Below are 24,482 nucleotides of genomic sequence, written 5' to 3'. Positions count from 1 at the left end.
AGACGCCTACGATTTGCCGGTCATTGTCTGAGGAGCAAGCATGAATTGGTGAGTGATGTATTGCTATGGAGTCCACGACACAGACGCGCAAGCAGAGGACGACTTAGATCCACGTACATCCAACAAATAGCACACAATGCCAACTGTGAACCTGAGGATCTGAGGCAACTGATGGAAGACAGGAAACTCTGGAGAGGAAGAGTCACGTTGGTTTGGGCAAGGAGCCCGTCATGATGATGATGATGATGATCGAGAAATGTCTTTCCAATTTATGGAACAACATTAAGTTACATTGTCAAAAAAAAAAAAAAGAAAGAAAGAGAAAACATGCTGTAATGGTCGTGTGTGCGTGAAGTGTGAAGTAGTAGTACAAACAATTCCATAACAAAAATACGGTGTCAGCGTCGGTCTGGCTCGTTGCTTAGCAACAACCTGGAAAAATGGCCGGTCACTTTCATTTGAATATGTACAATAATACATAGCGATTATCAGTTGCCGATACTTGTTGAAAACATTTTGATGCAAAACCTAGCTTAAAACACTGCCTGGCACAGCAAGTACCTTTGTGTGAAATTCCATAAAAATCGGTCCAGCCATTTTTGAACGAACTGTATTAACAGGTAGATATATATTTTAAAAAACTTTTAATCACAAGCCGTTCATCGGAAAATTTATGCGTGTAAGTAAATTAATCTCTTTTAATCACTTTATTAGTTTGCTTCCAAGAATTCACGCTAGTCTTAATATTATTTTAGGGATCATCAGTTGTTAATCATGAAAAACTTTTTCAGGGATTTAAAAACAAAACAGTATATTATATATATAACGGATAACATTTTGTTTCTTTAATGTAATTATTTACATAAAAGGATATGAATGGACGTATTAAATTTCAATGCAAAGAGAATGGAGAGATTTTGAAATAAGGTAAGCAAAACAAAGTGTAAAAACGGTAACCAAAGTGATTTACATGAATGAATGGGTAATTCATATTATTTGGACTATTGTTTTCATCTTAGACATTATTCTCACATTTCCATTGATATAATCTTTCACTTTCTTTAGGTGCCAGGAATCTGTAGAGAATTTTATATGGAATGCTTTATTTAATCTGCAGAATCTGCTCTTATTACCTCAGCCAGATACCAGAGTTCGACAAGACACACCTGAGGAAGATCAGATTAAATTGTCTGAAACATTGTAAAAATAACATTCAAAGTGAGAACAGTAGTCCAAAAATTCCAAATAATACATACTAGCAATCCGCATCTCAAAAATTTTTTAACATGAATGCGTAAATCTTAAAATTGTAAAAAAAAAAAAAATCATTCCTTTTTAAATCCTGCTGACTTCATGTGTCTAAGTCTTGGTGCTGACGATTTTGAGCTGCGGAAAATCATTAAGATGGGGATAACAGTTTAAAAACGTGAACAGTTAACAAATTATTTTTTGCATCAACTTTCAATATAAAATAATCAACGCCTTTGGTTAACAATTTCTTCAGAGGAAATATTTACAAGAGTTTGAAAATCTGACCCAATATAAAGTCGCCAAAATTGTCGGACTCGACCCCATACTTTAGCTGGATAGCAAGGGCTGTCGATGCCATGGAAGATCCTGGCAATACTGTGACCGGTAAAGTTATGTTCATGAGAATAAATGGAAAGAAACTTTCTGACGTTGGCACGGATTTGATCCATGTTGTATTCGAGTTGCTGAACGTCTGCGGTGTCATCTACTTCTTCATCTGGATCCACTTCCTGGCAAGAGGTTTTATCAAAATATTCGAGAATCAGTTCATGCAGACGATCACTCCTTTTTGAATCCATTTTATCTGAGCAGGCATAGATGCTGTTGTAAGAGACAGATTTGAGGGCCTTGTGGACACGGTGTATTTGGTGGAGTTCCAATTTTTCTTGGGTTGTAACGCGATCGTACAGATTATCGACAATACTGTCCTGCTCTTCGTCTGTGAGATCCCCTGGCACAATAAAATGGAACGAGAGATCTGAAAATTCTACCATAACACCACTCTTCTTCGATCCATACGAGCTGTCAATATTCCACTGAAGCATTTTCAGCTCTCGCTTTACAAGCCCAGAATTCCAGCCCATACTATCACTCAGTTCAATTACTGAAAACTGAATGGATGAACTATCGGAGAATTTCTGTCCATCAAGTTTCTGCCGTGCAATTGCAACACCCATAGGTGGACATGTTTTGGCAACTTGTTGCAGCTGCGCAGGTCCACCATAGCAGTTCATTTTGCAAGTGGCATAGGTTAACGGTAAAGATTTTAAAAGCCCTTCAAATCCAAGTTCCAGGTAACAGAATAAAGTAGCGATATTCTCTTGTTTCAGGTCAAGTTCGTTAACAAGTGGTTCAATCGGGACAGCTCTTTCATGACCCTGGCAGACACGGTTCCCATAACGGAAATCAAGGAACACGTTTGACGTTTCACTGGATAATTCTCCATCTAAATTCTCCTTTTCTTTCTCGCTGCACTTTTTATGAATTTCCAGACAGCGACAACGTTTCAGAATCTTCTCGATAAACTTTTTCACTGTAAACCGACTGATTGTGTTTGAGTAAACGTGTTTCTTCAGCTCACCCATGTCGTTGCCATTTCCATCGAGGAAGAGGTGGCAGTGGGACGTTTTTCGGTCTCGCCCGGCTCTGCCAATCTCTTGCACATAACTCTCAAAACTTCTTGGCATATTGTAATGGATAACTCCACGAACATTAGACTTGTCCAGGCCCATCCCAAATGCGACAGTGGCCACAACAATCCACAACTGTCCGGACATAAAAGCATTTTGGATACGTTTTCGTTGATATGCAGTCAATCCAGCATGATACGCTTCGCAAATTAACTTAGGTTTCGATTTTTTTTTGTTTTTTTTCTTTTTCTTAGTCGCAGACTCTAAAGAATCAGTAAATTCTTCAGCTTCCTTAAAAATCTCCAAGAACTTTTCTTTCAAACAAGTCCTAATCAATGTCGCTATCCTTTCTGTTTGATCCCTTCGCGTGCAATAAATTATAATCGATTCACACTTGGAGAATCGATCTCCTTGTAACAATTCTAAAAGTGACTCATCTCGATATGAATCTCTTGACACGGACAAAATAAGATTTTTAGGTACTGGGGCTCCTCTGATAACCGCCTCATCACAATCAGAAATCCAGAGGTGTTCGGCTATATGCTTACTCTGAGACAACGTGGCAGTGGCCGTCAAACCAAGAAAACAATTCACACCAAACTTATTCTTGAGTACTTGACAGACTTGGAGATATGACGGACGGAAATTATGTGACCATTGTGACAGACAATGGGCTTCGTCAATGCAGGCAAAAGCAATTTTTACATCTTCGTTCAATTCTGATAACACCGACTTTTGCCTGCCGACCACTGCCTCAGGTGATAGCAACAAAAAATGAACGCTGCCCTTGTTCACTGCAGCAATAACTGCATCCCTTTGTGACTGAGTCATGTTCGTATGCAAACATGCACCATGAATACCTGGTGGCAAACCTGCAATCTGATCCTCCATTAGAGACACCAAAGGGGAGACAACTATTGTGATGCATTTAGACCTTTGACTATACATATAAGCTGGAAGCTGGTAGCAAAGAGACTTACCGCAACCTGTTGAGAGAATAACAAGAGTAGACAGGCCGCAAAGAGTCCGCATGATGGCTTGCTTCTGACCTTGTCGGAACTCACTGAAACCAAATTTCAAAAGAGCTTCTTCAAGTTTGTCTGTTACATCAGGTAAAGAACCGTCGGCGTTTAACAAAAATAAGGATTTGATACTTTCACGCGTCGGCTTCTTAGTGTACGATTCGATTGGAGTTCTTACAATCATGCTCTCAGCATCTTCGTCCGACAGTGGATTGTCTTTGTTCTGTTTAGGTAGAGACACTCCTCTGGCCAGAGCAACAGCCTCAGCAATGGTTGGATATTCTTCTTCATCCACAGAAATTTTTTCTTCCTCCAGCTTGCTTTTAGCTGTCTTTGCTGACAGTGATCTTGAGGGAGCATTGATACACTTGCTGGCCCAATGACCAGACTGACCGCAACGAAAACATTTATCGCCATAAGATTTTTGACCATCTCTTTGCCTCTTCTTCCACTGTTGACGCTTATAGATGGCACCTTTAACACGCTGGCCTTTTTTTGAGTATCGTTTGATTTTCATGTTCAGTCGAACAAAGTTTTGTGAACTGTTTATTTGGGAAGATCTGGAGGGAGCTGATGTTTTGGTACTTGTTTTTTTAACCTTTTTAGAAGAAACATCGGATTCATCATCCATAGATTTTTGCGTGTTTATCTTTAATAAATTTTTATTTTTATTGTCACAATCATCAACAGATACATCCTTATTTGTCTGATTTTGATTGTCTCCAAGATCAGGGCTAGAAATCTCCTTTTGTTTAACTCTTTTAGCATCTGGAGTTACAGAGTCATTATATCGAATGAGTGACCTCTTTCGTTGAGAAGTCTGGTGATCACAGATATCAGGATTTTCTGAACCAAGATCTTCTGTATTTGTGTTAGTCTTCAAATTATGTGAAGGAAGCAATTTTTCTTTGCTGAAGCAATCGCTGGATATCGCAAGATTTTCCTGTTTGAAAATGTGACTATCATACGAGTCCAAACAGAACACGGGTTTATTTAGACTAGATGGTGTATGTTCATTATTTTTATCCAATTCTTTTTGTTCACAGATATTTTTTGGCGTAATAGAAGATAATGAAGATTTGTCTGAAAAATCTAAAGAATTTTCCATATTATTAAAATCAGATGAAACAAGTGATTTTTCTGGGCTGGCAGGGTTACTATTGTAAAATTCAAATCCAGAATATGGACTACCCGTGTTTTGTCCTTCCCTATAAGAAAATGAAGTGGAAATTGAAAACTTACGAGTTTTCTTATTTAGTAACATATCAGGGGTTTCAAATAGAAAGGGTTTCCTGGTTTTCAAATGTCTTGCAGGTGTAGAGATGTTTGGGAGGCTTTTAAAGACAGAAGGGGAGATAACTGGTTCTGAAGTCGGGTTAGAAACAGAGGTTGAGTGTTGTTGAATGGAAGACTCAAAGACATCCTCATGCGTTGAGGAATCCACATCTTGATTTGGAATAATGGAATCTACAGAATGGTACAACAAAGCATCATCTTTGCAATCCTGAAAATCAACCTCTTCGGAATTATTTTTACTATTTTTACTTCCATTCAAAGACAGGGAACCAGATGATAATGAACGATGCCGTGTCAGTTTTTTCAAAGCATCACATTTTTTGGAGTTGATAAACATGTTGGTAGAAAGTTTCTCTAAGAATTTAGGTGTTTTGCTTCCTATATTTTTATTTCCAATGTCGATAGACTTGGCTGGAGTAGTTTTAGGAGTTTGTTTACGTTCAAAAGAACGATTTAACGACTCACCCCAGACAACTTCTCCTTTTGTTTCTTCAGGTTTATTCTTGCAGACCGGCGTTGATGTATTACCAAGTTCGGCTTTTAACTTGTAGTATCTGCGGTATGCATCTTGGACTTTATCCGAGGACAGATTAATGTCTTCTCGATTTGGCTTCCGCTCATTCTCCTTGAAAAACTGATGCTCCCAAGTTTTCAGAGCTGCTTTTAATTCTTTCAACTTCTCCATTTTCAAAAGCCAATCCTGAAAAAATTCAAATAAACAGAATTAAATAAAATCATATAATAATAATAATAATAATAATACTCTCCCTTTCCCTTTATCCCCCTCCCCCCAAAAAACTAGGGTCAGCATGACTGGCATCGCACCAAATAGTCGAAGGGTCAAGGAAGATGGAAAGTCCGAGGAGAGAAAGCACTAACTAGGTCTCCACTGGCTGAGTGCGAAGAGGACTGAAACCTTGGGGGGAGACTTATTGCAACTCCAGTGAAGAGCAATGGCCTCTACCAATGAGAAATCGATGGTAAATGATTGTTGCGATTAGGAATGTACTCATTATAAAATTGGCTTATTACAGATCACTGATTAATCGGCCAATTAATAGGTTTTCTAACGTTGATTTAGCAGCAAATTTTGTTGTCATAAATTATACTAATATTAATTATATTGTAAACGAAGACAAATTTTGTTTGCCAGTTAAAATTTATCAATTAAAATTTATGCATCGTCTACACCATATCAAATAACAGCCATGACGCACTGTTAACATGTAAACTTTTACAATTGCATTGAATTTGAAGCAAAGAAATGTAAGCATATGTAAAATTTCAGTCTTTTCTTTTCCTACTGAATTAACATTATTTTTTACTTTAAATCATTTGTCAAAGAAAATTATTACTTCACCTTTCAGTTTTCATGTTGAGGAATTTAACAGTAAATTGCAACAATGTGCGAACCAAAAATAAAGCCATACGCTTGTTTCTCATTTTCGGATTCTTGTAATATATTTTTATTTTTATGGTTTAGATAATGTATATTTTATTGAGATAAATTACTAATTATATATTTGTCATATGTGATTCAATATGTAAAAAATTAACTACATATTGACAACCTTCAAATATTATAGTAACCAGTTTCTGCTGGAAGTATTTTGATGTCAATCCAAAGAATAAGAATACAACTGCTTGCAAGTTATGTCAATCTATTACATCAAAGGGTAGCAAATCAGTAAAAACTTTTACAATGACTAATATGTTAATCCATCTTAGAAATGTTCATTCAAAAGAAGCAAAAGTTGCAGATAAGAAATAAAAGAACAATGAATATTCAGTGACAGACATTCCAGCAACTACAAGCCTTCAGCAAAACACCAAACTACTATAGAATCAATATTGGCCAAAAAGAAAGTGAAATACTAATGATCACAGCTTACAAGAGATCCATTATGTGATAAGAGAAATGATTGCTGTTGACATTCAACCATAACATAACATAACTGTAACAAAACAACCATAACTGTAACATCTGACATTGGATTCAATAGGTTTATTGCAAAACCTGGTTCAAATTAGAGCATTCCATAAAAAATACTTCACTGTGAAATAATTTGGTATATTTATAAAAGTAAAACAAAAATTCAACTATCTCTCACTGAAATTAGCAGCATTTTATAAACTACATACATTTAAGAAGCTACAACAGATAATGTTCCTTTTCTGAGTTTAACGTAAATAAGTTCTTGATGAGCCGTTCCATATAAGTTATCAAATTTAACAAATTTTCATTACTAATGATTATTATATTATCCAATTTCTACTGTACACTCTTTAACCCTTATCTTTGAGTGGCCTCTTGGCCTTGATAATGTGGTGATACCTATGAAAAAAAAAAAAAGAAAAAGTCCAATGTGAACAAGTTCTAATTGAATCGTCCCCCTAAGTAATCCAAGTTACAAAATTCCCACTGTTTACTATGCTAAAATCACAATGACTAATGTATACCTATTAACCCTTATCCTTGAGTGGCCTCTGGGCCTTGATAAGTGGTTACACACATGTAAAAAAAAAAAAACAGGTCATTGGCTTTCAAATAACTTTGAACAGTGCAGAGCTATTCTTAGAGTTATATTCCCTGGTACACACACAGGTGCAAGAATAAGTGAAGAATTGCACAATATTTTGGATGAGTATAAAATCTTCAATAAAGTTTTCTTAGTCTTGCAGGATTTAGCAACAAATAAAAACTAGACAAAATACTGTTAGAAACTCACTCAATATATGTTACCGTGACATAGGCTGACATATATTTGGTGTGTGTTTTGACAGTATTTTGTCTAGTTTTTTAATTTTAACTCCTTTTCCCAAACTTACCATGCCAAAGAGAGAATCGGGCGCCATTTTTAATTTTCCAATACATCGGTAGACACTGTATGTTTTTTTGAGCTGATTAAACATGTTACATTAAATGAAAACACTAAAAACATATCCAGTTAGGTAGAAAAATAACTTATCTTGCCTTTGATAAAATTTATTTGTTATATATTTGTCTTTTGACAACTTTTTCGAATCTATGTGTACAGTAATACAAATCCCAAAAAAATTATAAAAAGATACAAATCTGGAATATTGCATGTCTTATCAATACATATTGTAGAATGCTATATCCAAATGTCAGCTCTTTACACCATGTACTTCTTAAATAGTATCCTTAAGAAATTTAATAATTTTATGTAGTGTTTTTCACATTGTTTATCATAGCGATTTTATTAAGTAAACGTACATGTTCAACATCCATTTAATTTTATTAAGTAAACATACATGTTCAGCATAAACGTTAATTTTAATAAAAGTAAGAACTGCATGTTATTAACAATAGAGTTCTTTATACAATTGGTATTTCTTTGCGATTCTGTTGAATTCTTCACTTGGCACTGATTACATTCGTCCATTTGAGGTGGTTCCCTCAACCTCTTCCACAGTCTTTCCTTTAACTTCAGTTGTCCTTCTTCAATGTTTGTGGCACAAATCACGTTTTGTATTGCTTATTTGTTAGGTGAAAATACAGACTAGTTGAAAAAACACCCTCTTCTCTACATGTTAAGAAATGAGTTTCCAAAAATGTTCTCTGCATAAGTACTATTGTTTTAACATTTTTATTTTATTTTTGTATTGGCTTTGTTCAAGTTAACGCTATGATTGTTTACAAATAATTTATTTCCATTTTGTGTGGACCGTTCTGCTTTACGTTGAATGCCCAGAAAAAGTCCTTTCTGATTAATGTTTACTGGTTTCAAAATAAGCAAACGAACTTGGCTGTTTAGAATAATAGAATATTTTTGGATCTGGTAAACATTAATCAGAAATGAATTTTTCATGGCATATATGTGAACCAGAATGATTTGCACAAACCGGAATTTTGAGTCGTTCATTTTTTCATTCGATAATTTAGGACGCTATAAAATTTCTACCTTAACGATTTTCCAATGTTCAAATAATTGTCCAGTTAAAGAAATCACCAAAGAAGCAAGTCAAAGAACTTCAACCACATCGATGATAATACCTACAATTTTAGCTTTGAGAATAAATCAAAACTTAGAGCAGCTAGAAGCTAAGTTAAACCTAGAGACGGCAACCATAACAGAAATACAAGAAACATAATCTAGACTCAAACAGAAGTAAATTCCTGATGGTTAAGTGCACAAAAGAACTTGATCATTACGTAGCTTTACAACTACTCGCAAGAAGTGATGACCCATTTCAGTGGTGGAAGAAGAAGACCTTACCTACGCTGAGTTAACTGGCCTCAAAGTATTTAAGGGCATCACCTTCATTTGTGGAGATTGAAAGGTTCTTTAGTACAGGTGTTAATGTGTATGAACCTATGAGGAACAGGCTGTGTCCTGAGAATATAGAAACTCTAATGTTTCTACATTACAACTTAAAAGTATTCAACTTTAAATACTGAGGAGACTATGAGAGCAGAGGAAGCAGGCAGTAAAAATAGAAGAGGAAATAGAGCAGCAGCAGCAGATGCAGAACTTCAGCTTATAGTTATTCACTTAAAGAATTACAATTGTACTTTGTAGTTGGTTTGTAATTTCTTTTTTCTCATCTAATTGTTTAATTATTTTCATTTAAGAATTGGAAATTATACTTTGTGTTTTTAAATTTTAGTTAATAAAGGCAAAAAGCTATAATAGTGGCCAGATAATTGAATGTTAAGTTGAATTGGCAGTTACTATGTAAATGTGCCAATGTTATCTGATGATTTTCTTGGTAGATGAAATGATTTAAATTTAATAGGAAAGAGAACAGTAATTAATCGGCAAATTGGCTGATTACCGATTATCTGCCAAAAACTCGGTACAACCCTAGTTGTGATGACGCAAATTAATTTGCAAAGTTTATCGAAAGAGGTGGAGAGTAGTCAAACAAGACCAATGATGAGAGGAGGTTCTGTCATGATTTCTCCATTGCTTATGACCTCACTCAGATTGTTCCCGAACCCACCCATGTTCCCGATACTGACAGCCAGTATGCAAATCTCCTAGACCTCTTTCTCACAACTTGCCCTGAACTGTGTTCAGCTTCTGTTCTGTCTCCACTTGGATCTTCCAACCACTCAGTTGTATCAGTTAAGATAAAAATGAAATGTAATAAGTCTTCAGACGTACCTCTTCATCATACAGTATATTGATACTCTATGGCTGACTGGGATAGCTTCCGCATATTTATATCAGATCTACCTCTATGTTCCATGTTTAAAAAGGATGTGTCCTCTATAGTATTAGGCCTGACAGAATGGTTAATTGTAGGTATAGACCGTTTCATACCCTTGAAAAAATTCCAGCAAAACCCTAACAGCCAGCCGTGGTTCTCTCCGGAATGTGCTGCTGCCATTGCACATAGAAATCACTTTTTCCATTGCTTGCAACGTAATAGATATACTGAGACTAAAGCCGCTTTCAGAACTGCCAGCAACCACTGTAAAAAAGTAATAAAGAATGCAAGAGAGTTGTATGCTCAGTCCGTCAAGTTCAAAGTAGCTGAGCAGCGGCTTGGTTCCCACCAGTTTTGGCGAATAGCAAACAGAATCCTGAACAGAAGCGTGTGCTCTATTCCAACTCTCATAAATGGACCTGAGGTAATCTCGTCAGCATCAGACAAAGCCAAACTCTTTGCCAAGAACTTTGCAGCTAATTCTAACCTTTGTGACCAAGGCTGCCAACCTCCAATATTTCCTCCTGTATCAGAAAACATGCTATATGATATACAAATATCTGTACGTGATGTTGCCAAGCTAATCAAAAACCTTGATTCCAGTAAAGCAACAGGCCCTGACAGTATTCCAATTATAGTACTCAAAAGACTTCAACCAGAACTTGCGCCCATACTTACAAAACTGTTTAAACGTTGTCAAGGAGAATTGCTTCCCATCACCCTGGAAAATCTCATCAGTATGCCCCATATTTAAGAATTCAGGTGATCGCTCATCTCCCTCACAGTACAGGCCAATAAGTCTCCTGTGTGTCATGAGTAAGTTGCTGGAATCTGTGTTAAACAGAGAAGTAATCAACCATCTCAGCAAAAATAACCTTCTTAGTGACACGCAATATGGTTTCCGTTCTGCTAGATCTACAGCAGATGTGCTTACAGTTATATCTCATAGGACTAGCGAATCTCTCGACGGAGGTTACCTTTCTAGGGCAATTGCTCTTGACATATCAAAGTATGGCATAAAGATTTACTTCATAAAATCTCCAGGTACGGTATAACTGGAAATGTCTTCTCAATTATTAAATCATTTCTCTCTGATAGGTTCATAAGAGTAGTGGTTGATGGGCAGAAATCAGAAGCTCTCAGTATTAATGCTGGAGTCCCTCAGGGGTTCATACTGGCCCAACTCTCTTCCTGATCTATATTAATGATCTTCCAAATCACATCCTTACATCATTCGTAGACATCTATTCTGATGACACTACTATCTATGGTAGCACAGCTAAGACAGTAAACGACCAAGTTCTCTCTGATTGTCTCTCCTCTGATCTTGAGCAAGTGGTACAATGGGGAAAGAAGTGGCTTGTTACTTTTAATGCATTTAAAACCAAGCTTTTATCTTTACATCGTCAATGCTCTAATCCCCATCTGGCATCAATTGAAATGAATGGCTCTCGTCTTGGGGAGGCCTTATGTTTTGACAAGCTTCTGGGCTTGACCTTTACTCCTGATCTTAAATGGAACACATACATTAAATCCATTGCCAAGGCCGCTGGAAAAATGGTGGGATCCTTCTATCGATCCAGTAGATATCTCACTGCTGATGTAATTCTCTATCTATATAAGAGCCAGGTACGTCCAAGGATGGAGTACTGTTGCCACATCTGGGCAGGAGCTGCTAGAAAGGACTTATCCTGCCTTGATAGAGTTAAAAATAAACTTCGTAGCCTTGTGGGAGATGTCCTTTTCTCTTCCCTGCAAACTCTTTCTCACAAAAGAAATGTTGCCAGTTTGTCTCTGCTTTATCGTTATTTTCATGGCAGGTGCTCGGCTGAGTTCCATTCTATGGTCCCCCTCACCAAACTTTCACAAGAAACACCTGTCTAGCAGAAAATACTATCACTAGTTTCCCCCCACTCTTTATCTGTGCCTAAACCTAATCGTAGATTCCATGAGCAAAGCTTCTTTCTTAGAACTGCACGCCTATAGAATTGTCTTCCGTTTTTCTGCTTTCCAGCTGACTACAATATGGTTGTCTTCAAGTCTAACGTAAACAAGTTTTTGATGAGCTGTTCCATATAAGTTAACAAATTTACCGAATATCCATTACTAACGGTTACTATATTGTCCAATTTCTACTGTACACGCTTTAACCCTTATCCTCGAGTGGCCTCTTGGCCTTGATAAGTGGTGATGCCTATGTAAAAAAAAAGAAAAAAAAAAAAGAAAAAAGAGTACTGGAAATCTGGGGAGACTTGTTGCCAGACTCCAAGGAACACCACAAGTTGTACTCAAAGAGAATTCTTTGATGATGGAATGTGTGAAAACTCTTAGTGAATGAATAATAATGCATTGGGTTGGCCAAAGAGTTTGTCTTTTTTAGGAAGGATGAACCCAAACATTAAGTTTAGAAACATAATTGAGTTTATGCAATTCCTTTTTTTATGCTCGATTCAGAAACTTTGAGAATATCTGCAATCTTGTTCAACTACTGCTTTCATTTGGTCAATGTCGATCATCTTTGACCGGTCAGAGTAAAGAGTATGTTTCACTGAAAATTGAGTAAACCATTTCTGGTACACTATGTAACATTCACCTGACACATATCTTTATGCAGGTTTCCGTAACCTTTTTTTTTTCTGTAATAAAAAGCATCAGATGTCAATAGTACTCTGCCTGATCTTTCGTTTCAAGGCTTAAAATATAAGCAAAAATGTGAGAACTCCTGTGCTTAAAGGCATTGATGTGAACATACTCGCTACACTAAATACACGATTTGAAAAATAGAAATATAAAATAATCTTTAGTAGGCTGGACATTCAAAACACAAAGAAACTTTCTGGTCAGCCATATATATATATATATATATATATATATCTATATATATATATACTAGCAGTTCAGCCCAGCTTTGCTCGGGTCCTATGTACTGTTCATAACTGTGCATATGTATATATATATTAAAAAGTTTGACTTAATTCGGGTAACCTACAACTAAAGTTTCAAGTGTTTAGACCCTAAATTGGCAGAGGAATTTGGCAGAGTCTGCAAAGATCAAACCTTTTGAACTTTGACCCCTTGGCAGCCAAATTTTCGGCCAAAAAACCAATTAAAAAGCTTGCCCTATGTCTGAATATACTTTATGTAAAATTTCAAGTGTTTAGACCCAAAATTGCCAGGAGTTTGATAGTTTCAAAGTTCAAATCGCTGAACTTTGATCCCTTGACAGCCAAATTTCTGGCCAAAAACTGATTAAAAACATTTTCTCAAACCTCAATACTCCTTATGTCAAATTTCAAGTCTGTAGACTGAAAATTGACAGAGTAGTTTGGTAGGGAAATGTACACACACACAATTTCACTTTTATGTATATCCTCAAAACAGTTTTTCATGGTAAGTAACTGATGATCCCTACAAAAATATTAAAATTAACATTAATAAATACAGCGACTATTACAGATTGATTAACTTACACAGCAAAGGAATTTTTCAACAAAGCTCTTCAAACTACAAGTTTTATTTATTTATTTATTTTTATATATTTTGTTTTAAAAATGGTTTTAAAGGTCAAAATACTTTCAATATATATATCTATAATATAAAGCTGAATGTGTGTGTGTGTGTGTGGTCACGAATAGGCTCCTATATGGTTGATTATTTTAAAAAACTGATTACATATAATGATAGAAGATGTATCGAGACACAGAAATGGGTATGTTTGATCTGGCAGAATGGTGGTTCATTAAAATTGTGGGGTCTGCGTTCGCGTCTGGTCCACATAGTATGGAAATAAAAAATTTAAAAATTAAAAAAAAAACGTTTACAAGTGTTTTTGATATAGATGTACGTAAGAATACTTTGATAAGTATGTTTTAACTTAAATAGGGATGGTATAATAAAATTGTGGGGTCTGCGTTCGCACCTGGCCTCCATAGAATGAAAATAGGCACAAACTTTAATAAAGACTTTTCATATCTATCTGTGTAAGTATATTTTGATAATTATGTTTCAGTTTGAAGAAATATGGTATAATAAAATTATGGGGTGTTCGTTCGCACCTGACCTTCATAGAATGGAAATATGTCACAAAGTTTAACAAGCTTTTTTAATATAGATCCACAGAATATTGTGATAAGTGTTTCAGTGTGAACAGGTATGGTATAATAAATTATGAGGTTTATCTATTTTATTTTTTACTTTCATCATATTTTGTTTTGGTTTTGATACCCCCAAATTCGAAGCTATCTGTTTACAACCCTTCCTTTTCATAACCTATTATACTTTCATAAATCAGAGTCCATTTTTTGTAGGCTGTTTTAGAACCCAGTCAACGACGGGTACTTTTGCTAGTATATATATATATATATATATATATATATATATATATATATATATATATATATATTTCATTAAATACAATAGACAACTTCTATCTGCATATATCCAGATTCGTTCAATTTCCTAATGCATTTCCTTGTGTCCAACACACACACACACACCAGCTGATGTATCTGCTATATTTACTTTTTACCCAAGTACTTACTGATCATTTGTGATCCATCATCAGGGTGATCATCAATAAAGGTCATGATACTGACATATTTATAAGTGAACGTTTTTGTTTTTATTTATTCTGAGAACCCTGTTTATTAACTATATTAGCATGTTAGTATTTGATATTAATTGTGCAGAAATTTCTTTAAAATGTTATTTTTTATAGAAATTCAAATCCGCTTAAAGAGAAATGGCTCGCGATGTGATAACCATCACTGTCAGCATATTAACGAGTTTGTATTCTCTTAAAAATAGAAAACTGTTCTTTCTGCTTTCAAAACGAAAGCAGAAAAAAGTTTTTTTTTTATTCTGAGTTTGTCAATTTAAAAAAATTATCAAGTTTCTCAAATTTAATTTCTAAACAATACTATTTTGTTGTTTTTAACAAGTGTTAAAAAACAACAATATGTATTATGTATATATAACAAATAAAAGGTATTTGTACACTTATGCTACCATGCTGAAATAATGTTGTTATTATTTAGAAACCCATTTTTAACTTGGGGAAGGGTGTTTTGTTAACTATTCTGTACTTTCACCTCACAATTAAATAAAAGATATCGTGAAACTTTAATTTATTTTTAACTCATTGTCAAGACTATTTTTTCAAATCTATAAAATAAACCCTTTTTTTTTAAACTGAAGATATCTAAACAATAATAATAATAATAATAATAATAATAATAATAATAATAATAATAATTAGGCACTTTGATAAAGAATTTCATTGTGATGCATTTTGTAAATTTTTACCTTGTTTCTACCTTAACATTTTTCTTTAAAATGACTATCTTTTAAGGTTTTCGGGTATGCTGAAAACGAATATCGCATTTAAATTTTCTGCAAATAAGTAGCTTTTCGGATATTAAGCAATGTCATTTCTTATGTTATTGCTGGTGGCCATCTTGGTAAACGTAACCCCGAGAAAGTATGCGCTAACACATGTACCAAGATGGCCACCAGCAATAACATAAGAAAATGACATTGCTTAATATCTGGAAAACTACTTATTTGCAGAAAATTTAAATGCGATATTCTTTTTTAGCATACCCTAAAACATATAAAAGTAATCATTTTAAATGTTATGGTGGAAACAAGATTACCGTTTTATTTCTTTGTTTACATAGTTGAATTTTCAGTAAAACAACAGAATAGAAATGGCAAAAATTACCATCAACTGGTGAATAAAGTTACATCAAGGATTCATGTAGAGTATGATTTATGGTTGCATCTCAGAAAATAGGGGTATATTTTGGGCAAGATAGAGAGGATTTACAAAATTGAAAATTGAATTGGTCAATTATGGGAATTTCCATCTTTTACAGAAATCCAAAATCTATATGAAAAATTTAACTGATTATGGTAACCATTTTTTTTTTTTTTTACTTTTGGAAATTCATGCAAACATTACGGACCAAAAAATGGTAAAATGTTCTTGTTCACTCGCAGTGACTATTCAAAGGATTCAGAAATACTTTATTGGAGGAAGTAACTAGTTGTGATACATAAGATAAAGTTTTGGAGACCATTTAAATTTATATAAAATTCACATTGAAATAAGTTTTATTTTCTAAAAAAGTAAAACTTAAACAGGTACACAATTGATTAGACTTTTACGGTAGAATCACGATTGACTAGCCATCTTGTGCAACCTTGCTGAGGACTGCTGGGCATGGCATGGACTGCCATGATCTAAGATGTAGCGCAGACCATGGAAGAAGTTGAATCAGTATGATCAGAATAGGTGATCAGAATGAAATCCTGAAACTTTGAACATGTAACTCCAAGTGTTTGAACTAGTTTCTGTTTTGTGTAAATCATGCGAGATGACTGAAAATTTATTCAAGAAAAGTTTTGAACCCAAGAAATTAAAAAATGGCATCAAACTTGCTCAGAAATTAAACCATGTCCGTCTAAAAAAAGCCGCATTGTAGTATTGGATTAATTTAAAAATTATGCGGTCATTGGAAAATCAGAAATTACGTCGATTTATTATAATTATCAGAAAAAAAAACAAAAAAAAACGGTGAAACAGTGCATGGGAGATAACTCGGTTAAGAATTACCTCTCTTGCATCGAAGTAGCCATTAGTGATATAAATAAGTGTTTGATTGTGAACTAGTTATTTATATACCTACTAGCGAGGGGTACCCGGCGTTGCCCGGGTGTTTGGAGGTGTGTGTCGTTTTGGGTAAATCAAAACTCCGGGTGGGGGAGGGGGGTAAAATAAAAAAAAATGCTTTGGTAGGTAAGTATGAGGATCGAACCGGAACCCTTGAGTCAAAATTTTAAATTAAAGTATGAAAAAAAAACATGCGACGTTAACCATTGCACCACGACGACATACCAACGGAAATGCGTTTGAATTTATTTAATTACTTGGATTTGGCAGGTGCACGTTTTAATGACTTAATGAGGTCAACTGTTGACTGCGGAGTAGCATTTCATTTACTGTGGAACGCGGGGGTAGGGGGAAACCGGAAAATGGTGCCAGAATTAATTATAGGAAAAGGCTTAATCCACATGCGGCGAGCGAAAACTGTTAAATATTTATCTTCCCGAAGTCGAGCAAATTAAATAGACAGGCGAGCTCCCTTGACAACTCTGAGATATTACGATTTACATGTGATATAAAAAGTTTAAAAAAGTTGTTAGGCGAGCGACCGCTTCTCTGAAAAAAGCCTTTTGTAGACATACAGAAAAATCGAACACACATACATACATTTTCGCTTTTATATTTATAGATTACAATAGAAAAATGCGAGCATGAAAAGTAGTATGGTTAAGCTTAAACATGGAAAAATAAAGGACTAGTTGTTAAAACTGGAAAAGAAAAGGACAAGATATTCCAGTAAAAAATATGATAAATTTATAACTTAATATTGCAGCATTAAGAACTGATTATATAACGTTATAAATTGAATTTTTTTAAATTCTTAATACTGCAATATTTTAAGTTATAAATGTATTATACTTTTTACTAGAATATCTTGTCCTTTTCTTTTTCATTTTTAACAACTAGTCCTTTTCTTTTGCATGTTTAAGCTTAACCATATTACTTTTCATACTTGCATTTTTCTTTTGTAATCCATGATTTTTCCAGGCTTCCAATAAATTCACTTGTTCTTTGTTTAATTTCAGTCTTATTTTTTGCCCCCATAAACACAAATGTAATAACAATGTACGGCACTCGTCTGGTTTCAATAAAATCCCCCCAATTATCTCCCTTTCATGCTTTCATTCTCTCTGTTTCACGAGTTACTTTTCTTTTTGTGACAGCAGTGAATTAGTCGCAATAGCCTGAAGCAACGTGGTTGCTATGGAAACCAGTCATAAAAAGCGTCGCTCACCTCCTTACATATTTTTACGATTTTGAACACCAGAAAATTCATTTTTGTTTTACTGAACGAAAATTGAAAAATTTTATATATAGCCGAAAAGGTGATCTTGAAATTTGGTCGAAAAATGAGTGAGCGGTGAAGTTTTAAAGCAGTTTTAAATGACTAATACTGCCACTTAACCAAATATTCAAACACGGTAGTGTTTGAATGATAAAAAGTGAATTTCCTCGCTCTGACACTGATATTAAAAGTCTACTTTTTCTATTTAAAAATTATTAAAACAAACTTTTTAATATACTCACTCATAGATATGCGAGGAACTATATAAAGGTTAACTAATTTGCATATTCTTTTAAACAACGAGCATTAATTACTCATTTTTTATGGCTTCTTTTTAGATAATTGGTTTCAGTTAACTATTGTGCTCAATTCTATTTATGCATAGTTTCTACATAATTGCATGATGAAAACATTCTAGCCCACGGAAATATGTGCACATATATATCCATAAAAGTGAACGTGTCTATGTATCTGTCTGTCTGTGTATGTACATTTCCCTACGCAATAACTGTCAATTTTAAGTCTACAGACTCGAAATTTGATATACAGGGTACTGAGATTTGGTAAAATCGATGTGATCAGTTTTCGGCCAGAAATTTGGCGATTAAGGGGTCAAAGTTCAACGATTTGACCTTGGAGAACTCTACCAAACTCCTCCAACAATTTTTCGTCTAAACACTTGAAATTTTAGATATAGGTTCCTTGGACACGGATCTAACTTAATAACTTGATTTGAGCCCAAAACAATAAATGTTAAGGGGTCATAATAGGGATCAAAGTTTAAAAAATTGACCGCTTTTTTTTAATGCACAACATACACCTCCAAACACTCGAGCAACGCCGGGCTGAAATGCTAGTATATATATATATATATATATATATATATATATATATATATATATATATATATATATATATATATATATATATTGGTCTACAGAGTTGAAATTTGATATATATAGGACCTATAGCTCCTAAGGAATCGAAATTGAAAACAAAACAGCTGACCTTGGCCTAAGTCATAACAGATTACTCCTGCTGTTAATTTTGTGTATGACCAAATTAAACATTCATAGCTCAAAATTGTTTAATTTTTAACCTTTCATATCTATTTCATATCAGACAGTAACGACACTGGAGAGATAAATAACGACTAAAGTTGGAACAATAAATGTTCTGGTTTCGATTCTAGTGGATGGTACCCAAAAAATATATTTTATAACTTTAAATCATTACCAATTAATGGATAATAATCAATAGATAATTTGCTTTATAATAATAAATAAGAATTCTGCATGAATTAAAATATAATATTTATGTGGATTTTAACACTGGGCAACACTGGGCGACCTGTTAGTTGTTTTTTTATATAATTGATATCCTATCATATTTAGAAATTGAAAAATTATATTAAAAAAATTGAATATTATAAAAAACGAGAAAAACATTGTTGGTTGTAAATTGTATTTTTAGTCTGAAAATAAAAATATACACCACTTTTTAAAGTCTATAAATTCAAATCTTTATTCAAATTTTTTACTTGATTATTATAGTTTTGTTAATAAATCATCGATTAAATATGTCTTAAACTCTCTCTATTTTTTTTTTTTTAAGTCATTAGATTCAAGTAAAATGTGTGGGGTTTATTTTGTGTAAAAAAAAAAAAAAAAAAAAAAAGTGAAAAGAAATGCAACATTTTTTTCATAATCAAATTTTAATAAAAGTATATACATATATTTGGTATAAGAAAAAAATTTAACGGCTTCCATCTTTAAGATTTTATAAAATCTCTACCATTCTATAAAAGGAACTTTGTGTCTGTTTGTGCAAGTTCATTCTCTAAGAACTCGAAAATGTCTGGCAGTGTTCTTAGATGGTTTTGAATTGGAATGTCTTCAATAAGTATCGATAATCGAAATAATCCAATGAAAGGAACAAGCGATTTCGACTGAAGTTAACATCTTACACAGCCTAACATCACAAGTTCATTTAAGGAGTTTTTATTATCACACAAGTCGAAAGGCCCAACATATAAAATCAAAAGTAGGTTCTTTGCTATGACAGAGACGCGTTTGAAATGAAGGTTTCTCTTTAAAGCACAATTTCACAATGATACTTAACTTTTTCATTTTTAATTTAAATTCAAGCCATTATCACTGCACAACCAATAATGTCAGGCATATAAAATTGACAGTAGGTTCTTCGATAAGACAAGGGCGCGTTTGAAATAAATGTTCTTGTTTAGAGTACAATTGAACCATAGTATTTGACTTTTGCTTTTTAAGCTTTAATTCAAGCCATAATATATAAAATTAATTTTATAAAATCAACAATAGGTTCTCTACAGTGCAATGTTGACAATGTATTGTGGAATAAGTCACTGCAAGGAGGAATGTAAAGCTTTCTCTGTGTACCGCAATGGGTTTCCAACTAGAGCAGGCAATCAACCGATTTGATTGAAAAATGGGCGATTTCACTGATTTTGATGATAATAAAAGTATTGGAAATGTGGAAAATTAGTTTCAGACAATGCCGGATCTCCCTGCCAGTAAATTATTTTTTTTTTTTAATTTCAGGACTTAAGAATACAAATTTTATCCAAAATGTGTGCGAATTTTTCAATAACCTTTATTATACAATTGAATCAAATTGTTTTTAAGTAATTAATTGCAAAACAAAACATTTAGATAAACAATAATGATAATGTATTTATGTAAGAAAAGAATATATTTTAAAAAGATTAGAATAAAATTTCATTTCAATAATATTGTTGAACATGATCCCTTGGCAGGACTGATGAAGAGGAAAAATATTAAATAAATAAATAAATAAATAAGAGGTTAAGAGATAACGATTATTTTTTTCATTATATTTAACTGGCTTTGCAAACTTACTTTTTGATGTTTGTAGAAAGTTCTCACTCTTATGAAAAAAAAAAAGAAAAATTTGTATGATATACATACCCGTAACAGAAAGAAAATATTGCATTCCAAAAATCATGTTAATTAATCAAAATTTTTCAAAAGGAAAATCTAATTATATGATTAAACAAGGGGTAATGCTATTTTGAAAACAGTCTAAACAAATAACTCTAAAGAATTCAAATGTACGAGATTCAGAAAGCCATTTTAACATGCCTCCCCCTTCCTATTGGGCATTGGAAAAACACAAATGCGCTTAAAAACAATTTTCTTAAATTATACAAAAAATAAAAAAAAACAATTTACATGATTTTTGGTGTACAATAATTTTATTTCTGTCACAAGCAGCTATTTTTTTCCTCAATCAAACAATTTAACACAAGCTCAATGGATAACCAAATGGGTCACTTTTTTTTTTCAATAGTACTTATTCCTAGATAATGTGAAAATGTTCTTTCTACTAATTAATGTACACATAATTTTGTTTTCAATCTTCATAAGAGACCTTAAAAGTAGTGCAAAGCTATTCTGTTCAGGGTATCAATCAGTATTCTTCTAGTTTTGTGAAATTTTTAAGTAAACAACAATTTCATGATTATTTATGCATTGTCGAGCAGTAACAATACGAAGAATTAACGAGAATAATGTCCTGATAATGTGTGGCCGAACAAAAGAGCAAGTTTTTCGACCGCAACACTAATTGAATAAACTTTTTCAAACCAGCTTCCTTTGTTAGCATTTTCGATAATGAATACACATCTTAATAGCATTAAATCATAAGTAATTAAAAAATTCAAAAGGCATATATAAATGACAGTCACAGAACAGTTTCAATCTAGCCCCCTCCTCCTCCCATAAAACATTCACAACAAACACTCGTCCAGCTACAACAACTGTCAACAATTTCACTTACTCTCTATTTATGCCTGAAAAAAAAATGAAAATTCTACAAGCAAACTTTCTTTCCTAGAACTACCCTGTCTGTAGAACACACTACCAAGGGACTGTTTCCCAACTAACTATAATAGAGTCCTTTTCAAGTTTAAAGCAAACAAGTTCTTGAGCTCTCTTCTTAAATAATCAAATTCTTTACAAATTCCATCATCATCCATCATCAGTGTGTTGTCTCACTGGTCACCTGATATTCATTAATCCTTATCTTCGAGTGGTTTTTGGGCTTTAATAAGTGGTGACCCTCTAGTAAAAAAATAAAATCCTAAACCAGCATAGTTTAGTACGATAAAAAGATAAACATAGTGAATAGTTTCTTCAATTTCAACTTGTGATAACTCATTTATTTTGGGGATTATTTTAACAAATTTCTCTTATTTAAAAAAGGGGTGGGGGGTATTATTTAGAATTTAACTTAATTAAAAATATATATATTTATACCAAAAAATCTTTGTTATTTATGTACCCATTACTGAACGAAAATGTCATACTCCAAAAATTATGTAAATTGTTTTTTTATATATAAAGAAAATGATTTTTTTTTAAAGATTATTAGTAATTTAAATAGTAGATTGTAGCCATTACAAAGTTGATTTTGATCTCTAATTTCCTTTCATTTATTAAAAATGGCTACACACTATCCTCGCCTCATCATAAAATTTGATTTCCTTAGTAAAACTTTTTGTTTTGTGACTAGTATGTATATCATAATGATGTTTGTGTAATTTTATTTCTTTTTTAATTAGGTTTAATTCAGAACAAGAACCCTAAAAGACTTCACGCTATTTTACATGACAATCAATTTATTTTTAATTTTATTTATTTATTAATTCTTTAACTTAATGTGCACCATATCGTTTGTCTATGCACATAAACAATCCCATCTTAAAGAAAAAAAGAGTCCCTCATCAATATAGTTGGCTTAATATAGCAGGGCTTTACGTTGCAAGTAAAACAGTCACATTAATGAGTAATTTTTCCAAGTGGTGACTAGAAATAATAAAACACTTATCGTTTGGCAATTTTGTTTTATTTTTCACCGACAATCTTCCAAAGCTCATTACTGAATGAAAAATTGTTTTATCAATCTTTATTTTTTTTTTGATAAAACAAGCAAAGTAGTTTAATAGAGCAATATACTTAAAAAAAAAAAAAATGAAGGAAATTCGAATGTTTATATGTTCAAATCTAAGTATAAAATTTGGTGCATGTTTAGAATTACACTTATTTTTAAAAAATATACAGAAAAATCTTAATAATGTATGCACTCGTCATGGAACAAAGACGTCATATTCCAAAAACTCATGTAGTTTTGGCTAGTAACTTTACTATTTGGCTAGTAAACGAAAATATTTTGTTGTCAAAAGTCAACTATAGACAAGTTTGTCCGTAGAGCCCTGTATTATGTAAACATAAATCCAAATAGAAAACTTTAGTGAATTGAATTATTAGCAGTGGTTGTCCAAAATTCCCCCTATATTAAAAAGTGAAAATGCAGAAAAAAAAAAAAAAAATTTTACTGATGTACATACTTGCAATGGAATGAAAAAAAAAATCATATTCCAAAATGATTTTAGGCGATTATTGGGAAATTGTTGATCTCAAAACTGATCTTGCAAGTTTGAATTATTGTGGAGTTATCTGTCCTTGTTTCTTCAAGATAACACTGCGAAACAGTCCTTTTTTGCTTATTCAAAATTTGATTTTTTTAACTAAAAATAAGACTACTTGATTAATTTATATGATTTTTAGAATAAGATATTTTTGTTTCGTTATGGGTAAGTACATCATACAGATTTTTTTTATTTTTGTTTTTTGATATAGGGAGAATTCTGGACAACAACCTTATCTTATCATCCAATTGTGTTTCTATCCATTTTTACATGGTACAAATTTGAGTTTTTGTTTTTATGGACTTTTAATTTTTTTTTAAAACTCTTGTTCACTCCAAACAATGCCACTTGGAACATAAGCGGCTACTATTTGAGACTATGTCTACTGGGTACTATATGAAGAGATGAGCAAGATGATTGGTCACATTACATTTAAACGTCTACATGTTAGTACAATCAAGAAAACAGGAAACGGAAAAATTTTCACAGTCTAGCAGTCTGAAGGAAAAACGCTAATAAAGTAGGAAGCTTTCCGGCATCTACAGTGAAAGGATTTTGCTGCTAGATGGGTTTATCGGATATGTTGTTGTCAAGGGGGTACAAATACAAAGACTTTGTCAGAGCACATTCTGTAAAAATACTTGTTAAACAGGCACAGGAATGCAATACTGCAGTGATGAGACAGAGGCTTGAGTTCTGTTGATGGTGCAGAATTTGTGACTTTTTTTTAACCCTGTCTAAGAGTGAAAGACTAGGGGTAGATGCATCCACCTTGATGTAACAACAATATATATTAGCATTACAAGCGTATGCTGTATTTTCGTGGGCATCGGCAATATTACATACCTAATGTTCTTCAACAAGTCATATCTTTTTTATTGGTCAATTT

The 24,482-nt window shown here is 33.2% G+C and overlaps 1 protein-coding gene across 1 annotated transcript in view; it reads right to left on the bottom strand.

Annotated features, from left to right (window-relative positions):
* Window positions 1-1,339: 1,339 nt before the first annotated feature.
* LOC145243677 (ATP-dependent DNA helicase Q4-like) overlaps window positions 1,340-24,482 on the bottom strand; it is a 46,729-nt gene continuing 23,586 nt past the window's right edge. The window contains exon 2 of the mRNA XM_080106733.1: window positions 1,340-5,678. Within this exon, the coding sequence (XP_079962859.1) occupies window positions 1,476-5,663 (4,188 nt within the window). The 5' untranslated portion in view covers window positions 5,664-5,678 and the 3' untranslated portion in view covers window positions 1,340-1,475. The remainder of the gene's footprint in view (window positions 5,679-24,482) is intronic.

The sequence above is a fragment of the Euprymna scolopes genome, chromosome 22, assembly GCF_053919585.1.
Source record: "Euprymna scolopes isolate OS-2025 chromosome 22, ASM5391958v1, whole genome shotgun sequence".
Lineage (NCBI taxonomy): Eukaryota > Metazoa > Mollusca > Cephalopoda > Sepiida > Sepiolidae > Euprymna > Euprymna scolopes.
Note: the sequence above shows the minus strand (reverse complement) of the source record. Positions and strands in the feature narration are given on the sequence as shown.